The following is a 21792-nucleotide window of genomic DNA, read 5'->3' on the forward strand; positions in this document are numbered from 1 at the left end:
ACAGCGTAAGAACTACTTTACTGGTGTGTCTCATTACGCTACATTATGCTACAGTATGTCATACAGTCTATAAGAGTATATACAGTACAGATGCAAATAGTACAGCATATACAGTATGGTCTATTGATGTTAGGGATATGTGAGCATCCAAATCCCGTAGTATTAAGTATAATGGGGAGAGATAAAAGCTCCTCCCTAAGTTCCTGGATGCCAAATCACTGTGTGTATAGTTTATACAGACACAAATTAATGTGTTAAAACACTTGTGTATGCAGACGCAACTAATGTGTGAAAGGAGTAATGTAGCTCATTGACTTTACAGTATGTATAGTGCAAAAAATGAGCGTCCAAGTCCCCTAACGGCATAAACGAACACCAATGGGAAGGAATCGCTCTTTGCAGTACTTTTATACATGAACTTGTGAATCTTCCTTGCAGAGTTCTGGGCTAGTGATGAAGGCTCCCACCTGCCACACTGAGAGTCCCGGGTTCGATTCCCAAAGTGCCAATCTTTTTTTTTGTGTTCCCGTGACATTCACTTTATTATTAATTATTTTTCTGTGTAATCCATTGTAAAACATTCAATTGAAGGGTGCACACAGGTTTCACAAAAATCATGCTAAATCTGCAGAAGCAACTCATTCACTATCTAAAATACACAGCAGTAATGAGCACCTGTAGACATGCCAGTAAATATAAATTAGTGTATTCTGATGCAACTAACTGTTCGAGCAACACAGTACTGTAGATCATCGGTGTTAGAGAATCTGTGTTGTGAGAATGTGTTGTATGTTACAAGCTGTTCATGCTAATTAGTACACTAACAGAACATACTGTACAGAGATACTAAGTACGGTGCATCTAGGAACTTAGGGAGGAGCTTTTATCTCTCTCCATTGTAATCTTTCTAAGTATAACAGAGAGAGATAAAAGCTCCCCCTAAGTTCCTGGATGCCAAATCATCATCCTTAGTACCTCTGTACAGTATGTTCTATTAGTGTACTAATTAGCACGAACAGCTTGTAACGTACAGCGGCAAGTTTAATCTTTCTATGTATAATGGATAGAGATAAAAGCTCCTCCCTAAGTTCCTGGATGCCAAATCACCATTCTTAGTATTTCTGTACAGTATTTTCTATAAGAGTACTAGCTAGCATGACCATTGGTCACCATCTGTGTGTACACTATGCAGTACAGAACTGTATATTAACATTTACAGTCGTCACTGACCATTTGCCAGACCTTGTAGATCAATCTGCCGCTGTTCGATCTAAAGTACTGGATAAGTGCAGCATTAGCCACCCAGTGGTGGAGATGTGTATTGCATGCTGAGTATCTAGTCACGCCTCAATGCGCCTGTCCGTGATTAAACTCAGCAACCTAAGCTATCGCCTAGGCGTGACTAAACCTCTGTCTAGGCACAGAAAGAGCCTAGATAATGGAGGAACCATCTGTATATATAATTATATATATATATATATATATATATATATACACATATATATATATATATCCAATGAAGGTCGCACTCACATCTTCATGAAACCAGTGACTGGGGTGTCCACTCCAATGTCAGAGCATTGTATTTATAGAAAAAAGGTAGAGGCACTCTCCAGATTTTACAAACATGCAAAAAAAGTTTTCATTTATTATGATATATGTTACATAATCTAAAAAACAAAACAAAAACACACCATACAGTGAATTATGAGTAGTATTTATTATTTATTTATTTATTTATAACCAGTTATTTATATAGAGCACACATATTCCGCAGCGCTTTACAGAGACTATTTGCCCATTCACATTGGTCTCTGCCTCAGTGGAGCTTACTATCTATATTCCCTTCCACATGTACACGAGCACACATTCATGCTAGGGTTGATTTGTGTTGGGATCCAATTGACCTACCAGTATATTTTTGGATTGTGGGAGGAAACCCACGCAAGTACGTGGAGATTATACAAACTGCTCAGTTAGGTCCATGGGGGAGCTGTAGTAAAAACCCATTAACAACCCTGGACATTAATGTAAATATTGGTCTTTTTATATACCGTCTACTGTATGGAATACTCTATTAATATTTAACACTACAGATGGTCTTTAGTATAGGCTGTTTCAAACAAAGTGGTCAGTAAAAGATAACATACCATAATAAATACACAAACATAATTAACCCAGTACTACACTTCTACCGCCTCATGTTAAGGCTCCTGTCTCTTCTTCCTGGTTGCTGCTCTCTGGTCCAGTGCACTGATTGAGGGCTCAGATCCGCACACACAGCAAACTTGGTAGAAGAAGCTGCTACCACTGGCCATGTGCAGAAGCTCTGCTCTGTTTCTTACACTGCATGATGTGGCGGCAACTCTAGTAATCGTATTACTGTATATACCATTGCTATTGTTGTCATAATGTGAGCCACTTGTCAAGAGAAAGGGGGTTTCTGGGCCACCAGAGACCCCCTCTGCATTTGTTTATGATAGTATTATATTCGCAATGTACAATTTGACCAGTCAGATAAATATATTTAACTCGACTGCCTCAGTAAGGCCATTAGGATAAACTGAATCCATCCTGATCATCCAGAATACTTCCTGCTTACAAAGGTTCTTGAAACGCTTCTCTCCTCGTTTAGTAGCAGGAATTTGTTCTATGATGCTGCATAAATCTAGTTTTTAACATTATTGTGGTTCCGCCTACATATTTTAAATTACGCTCATATGTTACTAGGTAAATAATAATTGTGAAGTTACAAATGATAGACCTTTTAATATCATATGGTTTATCATAGTTATCTATCTAAATGTCTTTGTGTAGTACATCTATTGCTTCCACACTTGTTAAAACCATTTGGCTTCGGCTGAAGCCAAGATAACTCCTGCCATGGACCATAGGCAGGATCAGAGGTTTTCAGGTAGCTTGCTCTGCAGTGTGGTCATGTTTTGAGGGAATCTGTTCACTGAGAAAGTTATCTGGTTTTAAAATATTGTACTCATTTTTACTAATTTGTTTAATCTCAGAACTGTGACTATTATAGGTCGTTATAAATGATAGTTCCCTATTCATTCCTGTAGTATCATGTTAGTTCTTGTTTTGACTTTACTATGCTCTATCAGTTAGTTTAACTTCCTTAAAGACTTTTCTCACTTTTGCATCAGGATAACCTTGTGTGCTAAAAGATTCCATCATGCCTGCCTGAACTTCAAAGGTCTCCAGTTCTGAATAGTTTCTTCACAGATGAAGCAGTTGCTTCTTTCAATTGTTTTTCTTCCAAGGGGGATAATGCGCGCTATCAAAGTGTATATATGCATTGGTACCCACTTCTTTTGAATAATTGAAGGTGCAAATCTCACCATCCCTGACATTTAAGGTCACATCCTGGAAGTTCATCTGGCTTTGGGGAAAAGAACGAGTGAAATGCAAATGAAAATAATTGAGAAATTAAATGAAAGTGCTGTGGTAAGGTCCCCATCCCAAATAATAAACAGATAATCAATATAATGGACATAGAGGACCAGGTTCCTGCCAAACTTGCCTCCCCACACATACCAGTCTTCAACATGTTCCATGTATAGGTTGGCGTAGCTCTATGCAAACTTGGTCCCCATTGCCATACCCATGACCTGTAAAGAAAAAGTGTCAATAATAGGAAAATAATTGTGATGGAGAATGAAAGCTACAAAGAATAGAAGAAAAGCCATGTCTTGTGAGGTCACACCTATATTCATTATGGTGGCAATCGCTTGGAGCCCCAGATTGTACAGTATGTTTGTGTATAAACTCTGGATGTCTAGAGTTAAAAAGGCATAAATATTGTTCTACTCTATATCTTTAATGAGTTAGAGGAAATGTGTGGTGTTTTTAAAATGTGACCGCAATGTTGAGACACAGGACTGTAGAACGGAGAACGGAACCAACATAGGCTAGAAGATAGAGAGTTGATTCCAGAAATGATAGGACGGCAATGGGGTGAAGTGGGTTATTTGTGAAGTTTAGAAGAGTGATAGTAAATAGAGACAGTAGGAAAAGGCAAGAAAATAAACCAGATTTCTTCCCTGGAAATTACCCTGCCTGTCCCTGCTTCCTAGAAGAATATGAAGTTCAGAAAGGAACCATTGAGTTTGATCTGATAGTAATTTTGCATTGAATTGTTTATTTTCGAGTTGTTTTTGTATTTTCAAGTTGTCTTAATGCTTCCATTATATAGACCAATTTATTTGGACCAATTTATTTTGGAGCACATGAGAGAAGAGGGTCCTGCTCAATAGAGCTTGTAATCTATAAGAAAATGGTATTGAGTTGTGTATTGGTAACAATTATGTGTAATCTTTCACAGTGCGTTTCTTCTATTTGCCAGGCAACAAGCAAGGGGTGCTGGATGAGGAGGAAGTGTCAGAGCTTTAGAGATTTTGGAAACCCCTCATTGGGAAGATACTGGGGGAGATTTAGACCTGCCCAGGTGGCTGTCTTGTGTAGCATTAAAATCTCCTGCCATGTGGTTATGGCTGTATCTTTTGCCACAGTGGCATTTTCCTATTTATATAAATGTCACTACAAAGTCCTGGTGTAAATACATGCATCTGAATGTGTATAGACTGAGACACCCACTATCAGCCTCAATAGATGCTAAAATACCATTTGGTGCTTCTTTAGATGCACCATCAGTCACACCATCTAAACCTGCAGCAGCTTTATGTCAGGTGCAGTTTATCAGGGATGACCCAAATTCATGATCTGGTAAAAGTTTACATTTTGGTCACAAAATAACAATTTAGATCAATCTTTATGATTTAGACTTGCAGATCCAAATTATTTTTTTAATTCTAATGTTCTCACTTATATAACTTCATGGAACTAAAATTACAGGTAAAATGTGTTTTTTTTATTTTGCTTCCACCTGTTTCATGTCAATAAGTATTTATATGGGAAAATAATGATTCAGATAATCATTAGTAGTGTTCATTAATAAGGCTTCACAACTCTGCATTGTTGGATAATTGATATAGCAAGTCATGCAAAAAAACCTTCCATAAAAATAGAACATACAAGTTTGCCAACAATAGGTATAAACATAAGATGGAGAGTACAGAGAGGAGAGTGCCAAACTTGTTGGAGCAGTGGTTCCCAAACTTGGCCCTCAAGGACCCCTATCGGTTCGCGTTTTCCAGTTCATCAGGCAGGTGCACTGTATATGACCAACTGTCACATTTTAAAAATTAACAGGTGACCTGGAAAACATGAACCGTTAGGGGTCCTTGAGGAACAATTTTGGAACCACTGGTCTAGAGGTATAATTTAGTAATTGGCACAAGCCTTGAAACAGAATTAAGACTTCAAATTAACTCAGAATCTAAATTCAGTGCATCCACAACAACTATTTTATTAAGAACTTATAATGACAAGACAGGTGGTTACAAAAGAATGTAAACATTCCAGAATATAACTCTGTCTTCATTATCCTCTTTCAGAAATACCCAGTTATATACAATACTGGCAGCTGCCCAAAAGATAATGGACCTGCACCACCTGTTGTGTATGATTTTGGAGATGCAGAAAAGACAGCAAATTATTACTCACCAAGCGGAAGAAGTAAGTTTTTAGTCTCTGGAACATATAATGGTGTTTTAAAAGAAAACAAATATAAAGATTCCATTTAACCATTGTGATGTCACGCAGCTGCCGTGTCCCGCCCCACACACAGTCCGGAAACGCCTCCGTTGTCCAGACCGCATCCCGCAGTGCATCGACGCCTATAAAATGGTGCATTGATGCCCCCTTCCCACCCCCCCACCCCCAGGCCAGATCCCATTTCGCATTATAAGTATGGGAAATGCAATCTGATTACTCCAAAAATGTGAATTAAAGGGTTTGTAGCAGTTTTTCACGAAAATTGCTCCAAAAGCCGTTTAATACATTTGAGCGGAACTAAAATAATGTAACAATGGCTTGAAAAAACACTTTTTTCACATAATTATTATTATATATATATATTTTTAAAGAAGTTGATAAATTGGCCCCTTAGAACTAGTGTGGTATCCCTTAAGCAGGTGGCAGCACTGCTGAGTCCTGTTTATTTTATTATATTTATTTTAGACCACTACTTTATAAATTACTAATAAAATCAGCAAATCATCCTGTTGGTGCGTTAGCAGAGACTAAATGTTTCCAAGCCATTACTCCCCGCACTAGGAGGGACCTCTATCGCTAATGGAATTTGTTTATAAGGTGGAAATTATTCCAAATTTAATAAATCCTCAACTGAAGAGTGTGTGTGTTGTGGAATAGTCAGAAATTCTAACTACAGTTATGAAGTATTTTGTTTCAAATTTCTAAATATCATTCTTAAATAAATATTTTTCTGTTTAGTATTAACTTCTTAATTTTCAGTACTCTAAAAGATTGATGTTCAACAATCACTTTCCACTAAGAAGCAATTATTCCAAACCTAATTTTCTCAATAAATCTGCAAATCCTTTTTAATCTGCCCAAATCAAAAAGTTCTAAGGGTGCTGGTAGATTATCCTTTTGTTAATGTGTTCTAGTTGTTTTATGACACAAATGTATTACTGCTGGTCTCCAATTTGTAATTTGATTTGGTCTCATAGAATATATAAAGTACTTTGGGGCAAGGCAGTAAAATTCAGGGGGGGAAAATCGATGGAAATTGACTTTTAGTAAATACTGTATACCCCATAGGGGTCCGTTCAATGCATGGCGGATCCGATGGAGAGGCTATCCGACAGTGCAGTATTCAATTAGTGTGCATTTCTGACAGGTTTTGCCCATTTTCAACAATGCTAATCTGACTTTTTTTTAATTGCCGGAATTGGCCGCTAATTCGACAGAACACGTGGCTCCGCGGCTAATCCGCTGATCCACAAGTCGGAAAAACAGCAGCTCCATTGAATAGGTTGAATCATGATTCGACCTAAAAAAGCCGGAAACTGCCGTCTTTCCGACTTGATGGCTGTTCCGACTTCAATTGAACACACCTGATAGCATCCACCAGGTTTCTTTCATATATTTATTAAAAAAAAAAAATAACAACAAGGGTATATTAGCTTTACATTAAGTCTTAATTTTCCTTCTACACCAGACCTGGTCAGTGAGAACACCTCTTTCACTCATTAATGAACGTTTGATGATTTGCACAAGTATTAATATTCCAACATTCTTCTGTAGTACTACACTGCCCTCTATAGCAATATTTAATACAGACTAATACTGTAACAACAATTCCTGCCAGATATACAACTTAAGAGCAAAGTAATACAATCCATAAATTCTTATCTTAGTATACAATAAATCTGTAGGTTCAGGTGAAACAAATGTAAGATGTAATTATTTCTGGCACTTATATGGAATTGCTCAACTCCTAGGTATAAAACCTAAAAAAATAAATAAAAAAATGTTCTTTTAAAATGCGTTTCTGGAGGAGAATTGGTGGTTTCATAAGTTCTCATGCGGAAAGTTACTTCCATATAACGGCAGAATGGGCCATATTTGGCATAGTGCAATATCGTCAGTGGCAAGTAAAACGATGTTGCAAATGTGGATTGAATTCCCCCAATGTCAATGTTCTTAGATAAGTTATATTATATATTCAGAATGGACTGGGTAGAAGCAACACTCCAGAAAGAAAGAAATACCCGGAAGTTAATTGAAACATGGGGAAACATATACTGATATTATCTCCACCAATTCAGGAACGCAGAAGGGAATGTTTCTCCGACACTCTCTAGAACGAGACTCTTAGAATGAGTCCTCTAACAACCACATTCCCTTAATATTATGAGGGCTGCTTAGAAAGGAAGAGTAAGATTTTGCTGTACCCTGTTTAAATGATGGTATTTGGATTGGGGCCACAGAGAGCCTAAAGGGCCCAGTTTACTGTATATCAATAATATTTTCAGCCAGAAAGTAATTGAGTAAATTAGATTCAAATAATATGAAAATGTGATCACAATAAAAAGTACTTTATTTTCCATTACTCTTGTCTTTTCTAAATGTAATTTTAACCAGTACCTTTTATGGAAGCCTAAGTATGCAAATTGTTATTCATATATATTTTTTGTAAATGATTGTGTAAATTGAAAAAAATAAAAATTAAAAAAAGGATTTTAATTACCTGCTGGTAAATCCTTTTCTCGTAGTCCGTAGGGGATACTGTTAATCCATTTAGTACCATGGGGTATAGACGGGTCCACTAGGAGCCATGGGCACTATAGAAGTTTGATTGTGTGTGCTGGCTCCTCCCTCTATGCCCCTCCTATCAGACTCAGTCTAGGAAACTGTGCCCAAGGAGATGGACATACTTTGAGAGAAGGATATAGAAAAGAAGAGTGGTGAGAATTCAAACCAGCACAACCAGAACAAGAGGAAAGCCATACTAACCAAACTTGCAAACAGGGACACCAATAGCTGAACCAAACAACATTACTGAACCAAGTAACAGAGCAGGAATAACAAAGCACCGGGCAGATGCCCAGTATCCCCTACGGACTACGAGAAAAGGATTTACCGGTAGGTAATTAAAATCCTATTTTCTCTTACGTCCTAGGGCATACTGGGAATCCATTTAGAACCATGGGGATGTACCAAAGCTCCCAAACCGGATGGGAGAGTGCTGAGGTTCCTGCAAAACTGATTGACCAAACTGAAGGTCCTCAGATGCCAAGGTGTCGAACTTGTAGAGCTTAGCAAACGTGTTCGAACCCGACCAAGTAGCCGCTTGGCAAAGCTGTAAAGCCGAGACACCCCGGCAGTCACACAAGAGGATCCCACCGACCTAGTAGAGTGGGCTTGAACAGATTTCAGAATCGGCTGTGGAATAAGCATGCTGGATAGTGAGCCTGATCCAGCGTGCAATATACTGTTTTGAAGTAGGGCACTCAATTTTATTGGGATCATAAAGAACGAACAGCGAGTCCGATTTTCTGTGATGAGCTGTTCTCTTCACATAGACCTTCAAAGCCCTTACAACATCCAAAGTCTTTGAAGTAGCAGAGGCATCCATAACAGCCGGAACCACAATAGGTTGGTTGATGTGAAACGCGGACACCACCTTTGGAAGAAATTGCTGATGAGTCCTGAGTTCAGCTCTGTCCTCATGGAAAATCTTGTAAGACAACACCCCTGGCTTGAATCAGCCGTTCAACTTCCATGCCATTAAACGTAGCAATGGTAAGTCTTGATAGACGAACGGGCCATTTTGCAGAAGATCCTCTCGAAGAGGCAGAGGCCACAGATCTACGCTTAGCATCTCCAGAAGACCCTTCGAGGTCAGTCTGGAGCAATGAGGATTGCTTGAACCTTTTCCCTTTTTATTCTTTTTAGAAGTCTTGGGATCAGAGTAATGGGAGAAAACAAATACCCCACGGAGTTGTCAGGGCGTCTACCGCTTCTGCCTGTGGGTCCCTCAACCTGGAACAATACTGCTTGAGCTTCTTGTTGAGTCGAGTGACCATCATGTCAGTTTGTGGATACCCCCACTGACGGGATAACCACTGGAACTTTGGCAGTCCGAAAGGACTGTAGATTAGGTCCTGAGTAGGCCTTCCTTGCTGGCGGAGCTGCAGAAGGTAGGTATGTAGACTTACCCACAGGAGCTTGGAAGATCCATTTGTCGAGTTAATTTCCAAATAAGGTCTCTCCTTTGAAAGGTAGGCTTTCAACTCCTTTCCTGGAGTCCACATCAGCAGTCCACTGACGTAGCCATAATCCTCTGCATGCCGACACTGCCATAGCTGTAGTGCGTACGTTAAGCAAACCTATTTCTTGTATGGCTTTCACCATAAAATTTGCAGAGTATTGTATATATTGCAGGAGCAAAATAATTTCCTCTTCAGGTAAGGTGTCTAACCCCTCAAGTAAATTACCTGACCATTTAGCAATGGCTCTTGTAATTCACCCACATGCTATAATGGGTCTCTGGGTCACCCCAGCAGCAGTATACAAAGATTTCAGTGTAGTCTTAATTTTGCGATCAGCCGTATCTTTTAGGGAGGCTGCAACAGGCACAGGTAGTACAACTTTACGTGAGAGCCTGGAGACTGATACATCCACTATCGTGGATTTTCCCATTTTTTCCTATCCTCAGGAGGAAAAGGAAAAGATGATAGCAACCACCTTCCTCCATTTCTGATCCTTCATCATCAGAGTCAGAATGCAGTATATGGGCCAAGGAACGTTTTTGCAGACAAATGGTAGAGGACTGAGATGCTAGTCTAAGTACTGAGTCCTTTTTATAAACTCATCCATAGACTGCCTTTAGTATTGCGTCTGTTTCTCATTACGAGATAATTTTGTAGAAATGTTGGAAATCATTCCCCTAATGGAGTCCAGCCATGCTGGTTCTGCCCCACTAGCCTGGGAAGGGATACTACACTGAGTACACACTAGTGAACCACCTAGAGAAGAGAAACACTGTGCCTTATATGAAACACACTCTTTGCCTGACATACTGCAGTAGTGACAGCGCACACACAGGGAAAAGTTAAAAGCATAATTAACCCACAAAGAGCCCTTCCCGAGAGACACAGAGAGAGTATGGAACCAGCACACGGCGCCCTTAGCGCTAATGCCAGGCTGAACCGGGTCGCAGACTAAGTACCTAGATTAGGGACTCTGGGGGTTATTCCGACCCGTTCACACGCAGCGTTTTTTTGCGGAATGCGCATGCGTGGCAGCCGCAGTGCGCATGCGCGACGTTGCCCAGCGACAGGGGTTGCCGGGTTACGTTGCAGCTACCGACGGAAGCGGTTGCAGAGGCGACCGCTAAGAAGATTGACAGAAAGGAGGCGTGGCAGGGCGGATCCGGACCGTTTGGAGCCGTTTTTGGGGAGGGGTGAATAAAACGCAGGCGTGTTCAGGACAATGGAGGGCGGAGGAGTGACGTCAAAGCCGGGCCCATCATCGCTGGATCCATCGCACAGGGTAAGTATGTCCAGGGCTGGTCTACTTGTGCTTGAATTTTTTTTAGCTTAGCAGGGCTGCACAAGCGATCGTAGCCCTGCTAAGCTAAAATACACTCCCCCATAGGAGTGTTCTAGTTGATCACAGCAGCAACAAAACGTTGCTGGCTGTGATCAACTCGGAATGACCCCCTTAGTACACTAGTAATCGCTCCCCTCCTGCTATGACCCCCTGGTACCATTGAGGTAAACTGGAGGCTTTCCGGAGGAGCTGCGCATCCCTGTCAGTCAGCATCTGTGTCAGCTGCAGTAGGGAAAATGGTGCTTGTGAGATGCTGGGTCCGCTCATAGTGAAGCCCCGTCCCTTCAATGGTGCGCAGTCTTCCCGCTCTTTTTTTATACTGGCTTTTGCATCTGGGTGCATAATAGGGAGACAGACTCCTTTTATGCCTGTGTTGCCAGTCTGGGAACTGTGTACACAACAGTGTACTTAGTCAGGAGACTCAGTCCGCCTCGCGCAGAAGCCGTGCGTCTCCGTACCATCATGTCGCCATAATGACTCGCTAACCGGGACGCCGGCTTAGTACTCACCAATCTTCTTTCTTCTGGCTCTGTTAGGGGTGGCGGCGTGCTGCGGGAATGTACGCTTGCCGTGGTGGGGCTTGCGAATAGTTCCCTCAGGAGCTAGCATCCTGTCAGCGGGGATCGGGACCATTAACCCTTAGTGGGGTTGGGCCGTTCCCCTCCTAAGTCCCACGAAGCAGGCAGGCAGACTGGTGCCATCCAGTCCTGCCTGAAAATAACAAACTTTAAAAATGAATGCAGAAAACTCTTCAGGAGCTTCTAGAGACATGACCAGCTCCTCCGGGCACATTTACTAAACTGAGTCTGGTAGGAGGGGCATAGCGGGGAGGAGCCAGCACACACAATCAAACTTCTATAGTGCCCATGGCTCCTAGTGACCCGTCTATACCCCATGGTACTAAATGGTTTCTATGTATCCCCTAGGACGTAAGAGAAAAAAAAACATTTAAAAAGATGCCTTACAGTAACATCTTTTGTGATGACGTGGTAAGATCCAGATTCAGTCCAGTTCTACTTACCAATCCTTCTTCAGCGGTCTAAAGGCCACTTTACTTTTATACCATGTTATTGAGGAACAGATAAAAAGTGAGAATGATCCAAGGTACAGTATGTGGGACCAGTGGACTGGATGCTGGTGGTTACACTACTGACCCTATACTTAACATCCCAACAGGGTAGAGGTAAGTATGCTTTCTTTTCTCCCCTATTCCCTAACCCTAACCCTCTCTTCTCGCAGCCTAACCTTAACCTCCCCACTGTAATTGGTGCTTAATCCTACCCCCCCCCCCCCCCCCCCCCTCTCCCAGCAGCCTAACCCTTACCCTTGGTGTCTCTCCCACCGGTGGTGCCTAACCCCCCCCACAGCCCTAACCCACCTGTTATACTTACGGTCGGGATGTCAGCTGTCAGGATTCTGATGTCGACTCTTGACCCTGTCGGGATTCCTTCCAGTGTCGGCATTCTGATAGTGTTGGAATTCCAGCGTTGGTATACTGACTGGCGGGATCCCGACAGCTGGTATGTTAACCACATCCCCAGTATGTTTATTTAAAAATCATATACACACCTTAAGTGTATTCAGACATGGATTCACCATGGGGCACGATCTCCCTTCTTTTGGGTTACACTGTTATTTTTAGATTGAAACAAAGAAAGTAGAAATAAGATTTTAATGAGAAAACAGTTCTCCTTTCAGTACACACTCCTTTCTTCTTGGTGCTTACACAAGGCTCATGTATCAGTTGTTGAAACGGAACAATTTTGAATATGAGGCCTATCCTGTGTTTTCTACACATGTATAGTACATACCTACTTTTACATTTCTCCTCTCCGGCAGAAGCCCGGAGAGAAGCCGCTGCAGGGAACTTCAGGGGGCGGGGCAGGAACGGGCTGTGACATCACCAAGCCCTGCCCCACATCGGGAAAACGCCACATTTCACGGGTCCGTGGGAATGGGGCGGTGCTAAAATGCCCTTCCCCCATGCCACGGACCCACAATTACTGAAGAGTATCTCTCCATCCTGCCCGCTTCACTAGGGTTCGGGAAGGATGCAGGAAATATGCCTGCTCTTCTGGGGGTGTGGGGGGCTACCCCAAAAATCAGGAGCCTCTCGCAACTTCCGATGAGGGTGGGCAAGTATGATACAGCAGGCCTTATTCACCATCAGTAGCCGAGTCTACTAATTCGTAAAATCTGCTACTGAAAAAATAAAATCTTATGCTGGGGGCTGCCCAGTACAGCCATCACAATATATTTGCAATCACGGTCGACCCCTGACTGCGCAGCCTGGCTGCGAAGGCAGGCCCACTGCAACCATGTTTCCTCTAGCAGGAAACACAGGCAACGTCATTGGGCCACCTAAAAAATGGCCATGATACGCCTGCGTTTTTTGCTGCCCCAACGCTGCGTTGCTGCTCCTGAACACCCGCCGCCTGTCATACACATAGCGATTGCATCGTTCCGCGATGCGATCACTATGTGAATGCCCAGGTACGCTGCACATGCACAGACGGCCGCTGAGCATTCGTTTGCAAAATCTCATCAGCTACAACTGATGCTGATTAGGCCCATAAGCAATATAATATAGTACCAATCCTTAAGCAATTACATACTAAATACTGATGTTGTAACCAACCTTAAATGTTCAATTTCTTCTCTTTATTTATTTATTTATTTATTTAAATTAATCTAATTTCACTAAACAGATACAAGCTAGTATCTGATTTTTTACTATTTGTAACTGCCAGTACTGTACTGTATATTGAAAACTTAAACCCTCTTTTGCAGAAGAATTCACTGCTGGTTTTGTCCAATTCCGTGTGTTTAACAATGAAAAAGCAGCACTGGCATTATGTCCCGGAGTGAAAGTGACCGATGGCTGTAATTCAGAAGTTGTAAGTTGCTGCCAGTCATAGAGAAATAAGTGAAACATTCGTAAATAACCACATGAATGACTTAAAATACCAAATGTGCATTACATAGACATGTTTACAAATAACATTGAGACACATAGAGTTGACAGCAGAGGCATAAGTTCATACCAGGCAACCAGAGGAAAAATAGAAGGTGCTGCCCCCCACCCCTCCTACCCCTCCATGGCTCCGGTCTGCACATGTACTGACTTCCCAGCGACTTGAAAGTGGTACATCTGGGAGAATAAAGATTTTTTACAGCGGCTATTTGTGGCGATAAGTAATCTTTTTTTTCTCTCCTGTTCTGGCTGCAAATTATAATAAATAGAGCCATGAGGGGTGGGGGTTATCAAAGTTTGGAAATAGATAAAATTGTGAGAGATAAAGTACTAGCCAACAGCTGCTGCCTTACATTTTACAGGCTGTGTTTGAAAAATGACAGCTAGGAGCGGATTGGTTGGTCAAATTTTTCTGTATTTCTCATCAATTTTGATACCACCTCCCCCCTCCAAAGTTTTATTATATTAATTGGTGCATTCCCTTAACACAACTTCTGCTTTCCTTTATTTCATCATGTAAGACGCAACAGCGGAGCTGGAGCCCGCTATATACATTACACACGATCACACATTCCAGACTCTTCAAGTCAAGGGGGCTGCAAAGGGGGTTTGTGAACTTGGACAGCAGTCAGCAGTGACTGCTGCAAATCACTATGAAATGAGTGTAGAGAGATCAGTCCTAGTTCTTTCTTGGTGCCCCTTTGACAGCTGGAGCCCAGCAGCCAGTGCCTCCAATGTCTCTGGAAGTTATGCCACTGGTTGGCAGGGGTTCCAATGTTTAGACAGACAATGTCTAGGTCAACCCCATATGGTCGACTCGACATGCATTAGGCTGACACTGACAAAAGGTCGACATAGGAAAAGGTTGACAGGTACAACAGGTTGACAGGTTTAAATGGTTGGCATGCAATGGTTGACACATTTCAATTTTTTTTACATCTTTTTCATACTTTACCATCCACATGGGCTATGATTGGGAATAGTAACCGAGCACAGCGGTAGCGGATCGAGTTCCCTTGCCCCCAGCATGGTGAGTGAAGCTCTGAAGGTGAAAAGAAAAAAAAAATTGTGTCAACCTTTTTTGTTTCAAACATTTCCCATTTCAACCTTTTCATGTGTCAATCTTTTGTACCTGTCGACCTTTTGTCAGTGTTGACCCTTTGTCAGTGGCGACCTAATGCATGTTAACCTAAGGACTGTCGACCTAGACATTGTAGATCTTCTATACCACACCCGGTTGACAGCTATATTGTGTGCATAACATTTTACACAAAAGTCTTTGTTTCTACGGTTTTATTCTTTTTTTGGTGCAGGACCTATTTTTTACTGTTATGCTGCTGACAGATAGTGAGATATCGGCAGTGATATTACAGAAATAACACATGCCTGAGTGATATAAATTCAAACAACTCAATCTGATCCTTATAGTACATGGTAGTAATAATGGTCATAAGATGACCTCAGGTCAATGCTACTATCATCCAACTGTGCTTAAAATCTGCAGACATGCTGTCACTGGGTTCTGGGTAAGCGACCCAAATGTCAAACGGCCATATCTCTTCCAATATGAACTAACAGTGTACACGAATTCTGTGTGAAGGTCATATAATGTGTGGCTTCCCTTACCGTTATCTTAATGACCTATGCTTTATCAATATGTTGTGCGAAGCCTTTGCACTTCTGGGGGGAGGGGGCACTGATATGCAGGGCGGACTAGCCCCGTGCTGGGCGTCCTCCCACATGTCAGTGTGAATGATCATAGCTGTACTAATTTTAGCACAGCTACGATCAACTCAGAATGACCCCCTATACGCACAAGCTTAGAGAAAGTACTGTGGTAGCAAGGACAGATTATATAGCACAGTCACTTAGCTAAAAAGTCTTTGGTACTTTAACCAGGAAGAGCAAGACAAAGCAAGGCAAGGCAGAGCTTAAACTGGGTTCGGCTGACAAGTCTTCCAGATGAGATTTCAGAAACACGAAACAGGAGCTCAGGTAATACAGATAATATAAATGGCAGGTCTTGTTAAGCTTGTTGCCTTTTATCAGGAGCAAGGACCAATGGCAATGAGCCAGGCAACCCAGGCCCCTTGATTACAGAATACATTGCAGCTGGCATGCTCCACACATACACAGGACCCAAGGCAAACAGTGAATACATGACAAATACAGACTTTGATAGGTTGCTAATGTCAACTGACACCAGGTGCATTCTGAATAGAGGGAACGCATCAGCTAACATGCACCAGCAGCCACAGAATCATAACATGTTCGTACAAAGTGGTTAGATTCCCATGGCTGATTGTCATTTGCTCTCATCCATTACCAGATTTTTATTTCAACCAGCCAGATCTGACAGATGATCTGTCAGATAATTGTATAGTGTATGCCTAGCTTTAGCGAATAAAGCAGTTCTGAAAATATTTAGTTCTGTTAATGTCATCCTGAGATGGTGACAACAAAACAGCCCTGGCGGTTTACAAGTACAGCTGCAAACGCTAACTACGCGTGCCTTGAAGAGGTGTCCACTCTGCATTTCCGAGAGCAGACTGGGGGACTTGGGACGGTTATCCTGCATTGAAGGGCCCCACTTGTCTTCTATCCCAGTAGCAGCTTTATCCCCTGAGGTGGCAGTAGTTCAGTCACTGCAGGCAATAAGGCTTTTCACAACCTTTTTGCTACTAGTTTTTTTTTTTTTGTATCATCACCATCACCAAGTTTACTGTTATCTATAGCGTCTATTACCCATACCTCCCAACTGTCCCGATTCTCGCGGGACATTCACGTTTTTTGGGACTGTCCTGCTGTCCCACCTGTGGGCCACAGTGTTCCGCGGTGGCAGTTGGGAGGCTCCTGCACTCGCTGCTCTGATTAGCAGAGCAGCGGTGAATAGACGCTGTGCGCATGCGCACAGCATCTATTCAGTGGAGACAGGAGGAGAGGGGACATGCCAGCAGCTCACAGTGCGCTGGGCATGCACCCTCAGTGATGAAAATGGGGGCGTGGCTCACCATCGCGGACCCTCCTTGAAGCCACACCCCTTTTCGATAGGTCGCGCGCCTTTTCGGGCGACCTCGCAAGATGTCCCTCTTCACGGCAGCCAAAAGTAGGGAGGTATGCATTACCTAAGACCGGTTACCTGACTTAAGTGTGGTAAAATATACCATAATGTGAGTCCTGGATGCTCTTGGAGCAACACTGTGAATCTGCAATGTAGATATCAAGTGCAGGATGGCAGCTGTGTGCAGTACAAAAAAACAGTAATAAAAGAAAAGCAACCAGGGGCACAATTACTACAATACTTGTGAAAATTGATTCAACATACAGTATATACCATGCAGATCCTAAGTAGACTGTAGGGAAAAAGCTAGGTACTGTAAAGGGAGAGAAGGGAATGAGGAACAGGCAGTATGAACAGATAAGGAGCTATTTGAAATGTAAGCCGTTAAACCAGAAGAGGATAGTGTCAATGAAGGGTGTGCAGGATGTTAGGGTAGTCCAGCAATAGGAATCATGTGGCACTCCGGCTGCTTAAAAAAACTACAAATCCCAGCAGTAGTTCCACAGCAGCTGGAGTGCCAGACACTTCCTATCCTTGGGGTAATCCATGGTAAGTACAGAAGGTTAAGTTACGTGAAGTGGCAGAGAGGATCAGTGGTGACTTAGTATCTTTGCAGTGGAGGGGACAGAAGCTAGATTGAAGTAGGTGCAGGAGTGAATGGTGAGGAAACTGGTCAGGTGATTATTGACAGCCAAGTTATTTGGAAGCAATCAGGTGGTGAGAGCTTGAATGGTAGTTAAAGAGACTGGCTGGGTCAAGAGGAAGAAGGAGAATGTGCCAGAGGAGATGTACAAATCAAGGAGGCTTGGAAAAAAATGCATGGGGGGTTGTCTGGAGGGAGAGCAAGCTTAAGGACACAAGTGGAGATTTCTTGATAGAATTTGAGGTGAAATGAGTGGCATAGACTTAGGCAGTGCAGGAAGAAGGGAGAGAAAGAGTGGAATGACAGTATCAAGGGAGGAAAAAAAGGCAGGATCAAGATTGTCGTGGTTACACTTTGCAAGTATGGATTTTGATTTAAGCAGGTGGTGGTCAAAGAGTGGTAATATAAAGTTGTTTTAGCCAGAGATGGCACATAGATGGGAAAATAATATATAAATGGGTTAACATTATAATGGCTTTGACAGGCTAAATGAAGAAGAGAGACAAATGTTTTGTAGGACCACTATGTTTGTAAATAGTGATTTTGAAGTCACCCAGAATGTGGGAAACTCTGATAATAGAAAGCAAAGTTATTGAGGCATTGGAAAATGGGACATGGTAGATGGTGTTGAAAGAGGAGTGCGCTACTGCGCAGACTTTCCTGTCCTTTAGAGAGGCTTCATACCCTATCCCAAGATGGCCACTGTGCTCTCTACTGATCATGTGCAGGCGCCATCTTGGAACTGTGTGTGAAACTGTATAGTGACATGGTGAACTCCTGGTTTGCACCTATGAGAGACCTGGTTAATACCTGCCATAAAGTTGTTCCGGCATCCCTGCACTACTACCTGTTTGCAGTATATGTTTGAGCTCTGTGAAACCCTACTCCACTGAAGCTCTGCTACATGCGAACCAGTATGTAACAGTGAGTACAGCTGTAACCTTTATCTTCAACAATTTAATTTTAACACTAGCGTTCCAACATTTGTTGAATGACAGACATTTTTGCTATTCATAGGCATTTGCAAACTCCACAATTCACATAGCATTGTAGATGATGTGGTTAAAGCTGTATGTTGCACACTTGCATCCAGCTTTAACTCTCGTTTGCTTTTATCAGACTGTTCCTGTAATATACATATATGAATGGCAGATTCTCACATCGGTATGAGCACAGCAAAAACATGCAATATATGTTTTACAAAATAATTTTCATTCATCTCTGCATTGGACCAAAACTGTGTATTTAAATCAGAGAAAATACAATTTTAAATAGTTTGAACATATGAAATTTTGTTCCTCACATGCACCTCTACCACCAGCTTTTCCCACACATGCCCATCTACCAACCAGCTGTTCACTTTGTCGAAGTCAAAAATATTATATACACATTACATACAACTCCAAACAGTTGGGTCTCTGTGCGTGCGCATACACGCAGAGTGCACAGCGATATATGGTAGCATACGCATTCACACAGACAAGCCACAAAGATATATTCAACACATATTTCATACAACACATAAATTACACATAGACAAAACATGTCAAGCACTAGACATTATAATGTATTTATATAATAGAGTGTAACATCAGATATATTTGTATTTTTGAAATGGAACATGATAAACATATCATGCTTAGTGTCAATATGATCAGGGGAATGAGTGTGTTAATTTGATAGCTATGGGTATATTGTAGCACATTGCAATGATTAGTTGTGATTGAATGTATGAATATGAAGCCACAATTCTAAAGTGAACAAAGAACTTCCTGAAATACAGCATGGCTATTCCCTATGATGGCATCTTCAAGGCTGGATGTTGCTTGCATATGAATTGACCAATAACATATCATGAATGAGAGATCTCCCTCCCCTGGACCAATACCAGAAGACTCAGTCCCAGACATGTGCCTCCCCCAATACACAGTATATAGGTATTTCCCCTAACCCAGGAAGCTGTGTTTTTCCTTGCTGTTGGTGAAGATTCAAAGATGGAGAGGACTGTGCATTGAGGGACAGGGTATGCTGGCTGTAATTGATCCTTATGTAACTATGACTGCTTCTTGTGTAATTGTAACTCTGTAACCAGATATATACTGTACATATGTTATATTGTATGCATACCCTTTTAATATCCAACATATATCTCTGAGCATTGGACCTCAGCCTACAATGTGTGCGTGTGCTAACTTTCTCTTGAGGGATATAGTGTTTGCAACGTGCAGCGCACTTTTATCGTATATATGGTATTAAGATGAGCCTTACGTCCGCAGCATATATTAACACTGGCATTTGAAATGTTTATTTAGAAATAATCAGAAATTTACAATTTACATGGCCCTTGGCTTGCCAGCTTTTTCCCTATGGTACTCTCTGCATACAGTTATATCTCTCACATGCCACCCCTGCCCACAATCATTGCTCTCTCATGCCACCCATAGTCACTAGATTTTCTGCAACATACCTTTTATTGCCTCACATGCCTCTCTGCTCACCAGTGTCTTCCTCACTTACCACTCTGATCACCAGAGATTTATTCACATACCATTCTGCCCACCAGATTTGCCCTTACATGCCCCACTGCCACCCGTTTTTCTATCCCATGCCTATTTGACCCCCAGATTTTCCATCACATGACTCTCTGCTTTCAAATTTTCCCTTACATACCCCTATGCCCATCAGCTATTCCCTCACCTGCCTTTTCCACCTATCAGCTTTTTCCTTCAAAGGACCCACTGCCCAACAACTTCTCTAGTATATTGTCCCTGCTTCTCAGCTTTTCTATCATATACCATTCTGTCCAGCATTGTGCCCCACATTGTTCTATATACTTACCTGCTTATCTATCTTGGCTGCCCATGATCTACCTGCACTGTGTGTCATGTGACTGTAGCAGCCATATGATGTTGAGACTGGGATAGAACAGTAGAAAGGTCCTCACCATGCTTTATCATCACTGTAGTTGGGCATCTAGCTGCACCCTTATATAACTGTTCAGGCACTGGCTTGGTGGGGCAATCTTCCTGCTGATTGGTACAGTGGTGGGAGGGGACACACATGGGTGCCCTCAGATGTTGCCTAAATAGAAGTGCAGAGCCTGCATAAAAGCAATCCTATGCATTATAATCTACCAATTCAGTTTAGAAAGTGTTCTATTTTTGGACAATGTTTGCTATAAATTTTATTTTTCCTTGTGACACACTTTAACCTTTATTAAAGTATGAATCTGTATTTTAATGTTACAGCACTGCATTGGAGGAGGTGGATACATTTCTGAGGGGAACCCCAGACAGTGTGGAGACTTTGCAGCGTTTGACTGGGATGGAGTTGGTACACACATTGGAGGGAGTTCTAGCAAGACTATTACTGAGGCTGCTGTACTTATCTTCTACCACTGATCTATCTGCCATTTTAGATACTTCTGCTCTAGCTGGGACTTGCTGAGCTCAACAGACTGGCCATCCAGCTCAGAGTTCTGCTACTTGTCTTCCCAGGAGATGAGACATCAACATCTCTCCCCCAATGAGTTTCACTAGTAACATTACAAATATGAAACAAGCATATTAATAATATAAAGTGGGAAAGGAAAAAATTGTAATAATAATAATAATAATAATAATAATAATTTTATTTATATAGCGCTCTTTCTCCAATAGGACTCAAGGCGCTTAACAGATACATAGCATAATATAATCCAGTGGGAAAGGGGAGTCCTCCAGGAGAACATTTGTGCACATAAATTGATACATCTCACATTGTAATAGGTAGGTCTAGTTTCATAGCAGACAGTAATTTGAAAACACTGCTTGATCCGTGATTTGACTGATTGTGACAAGGCATCAATAAAACTTTCACATGTTTCAAGAAAATGCTGTATTCTATCTTCTATATGTAGGGCAGGTTCAAGTCAGTCCATACATAGAAGGTCAAGTAGTTTTTCTTTAAATAGGGATAATGTTGGTGGGCTGGAATGAATGTAAAATACATGTATAAAATACATTTTATTGCAGCTGTAGAAATTATCAACTGACGTTTCTTACTCCCTTTGGTAAATTTTGCAGTAGGAGGTGAAACTCATAACACAGCTCATTCTGGTATAAGAGGAAGATAATTCAA

The 21792-nt window shown here is 41.7% G+C and overlaps 1 protein-coding gene across 5 annotated transcripts in view; it reads left to right on the forward strand.

Moving 5' to 3' along the window:
• Window positions 1–21545, forward strand: part of LOC134944656 (intelectin-1-like) — a 199400-nt gene extending 177855 nt beyond the window's left edge. For all 5 annotated transcript variants that reach the window (XM_063933413.1, XM_063933415.1, XM_063933416.1 and 2 more), the window contains exons 6-8: window positions 5469–5589; window positions 13786–13892; window positions 20922–21545. In XM_063933413.1, coding sequence (XP_063789483.1) covers window positions 5469–5589; window positions 13786–13892; window positions 20922–21074 — 381 coding nt within the window. In that variant the 3' untranslated portion in view covers window positions 21075–21545. The remainder of the gene's footprint in view (window positions 1–5468; window positions 5590–13785; window positions 13893–20921) is intronic.
• The last annotated feature ends 247 nt before the right edge of the window (window positions 21546–21792 follow it).

Source organism: Pseudophryne corroboree, chromosome 7 (genome assembly GCF_028390025.1).
Source record: "Pseudophryne corroboree isolate aPseCor3 chromosome 7, aPseCor3.hap2, whole genome shotgun sequence".
NCBI classification, from domain to species: domain Eukaryota; kingdom Metazoa; phylum Chordata; class Amphibia; order Anura; family Myobatrachidae; genus Pseudophryne; species Pseudophryne corroboree.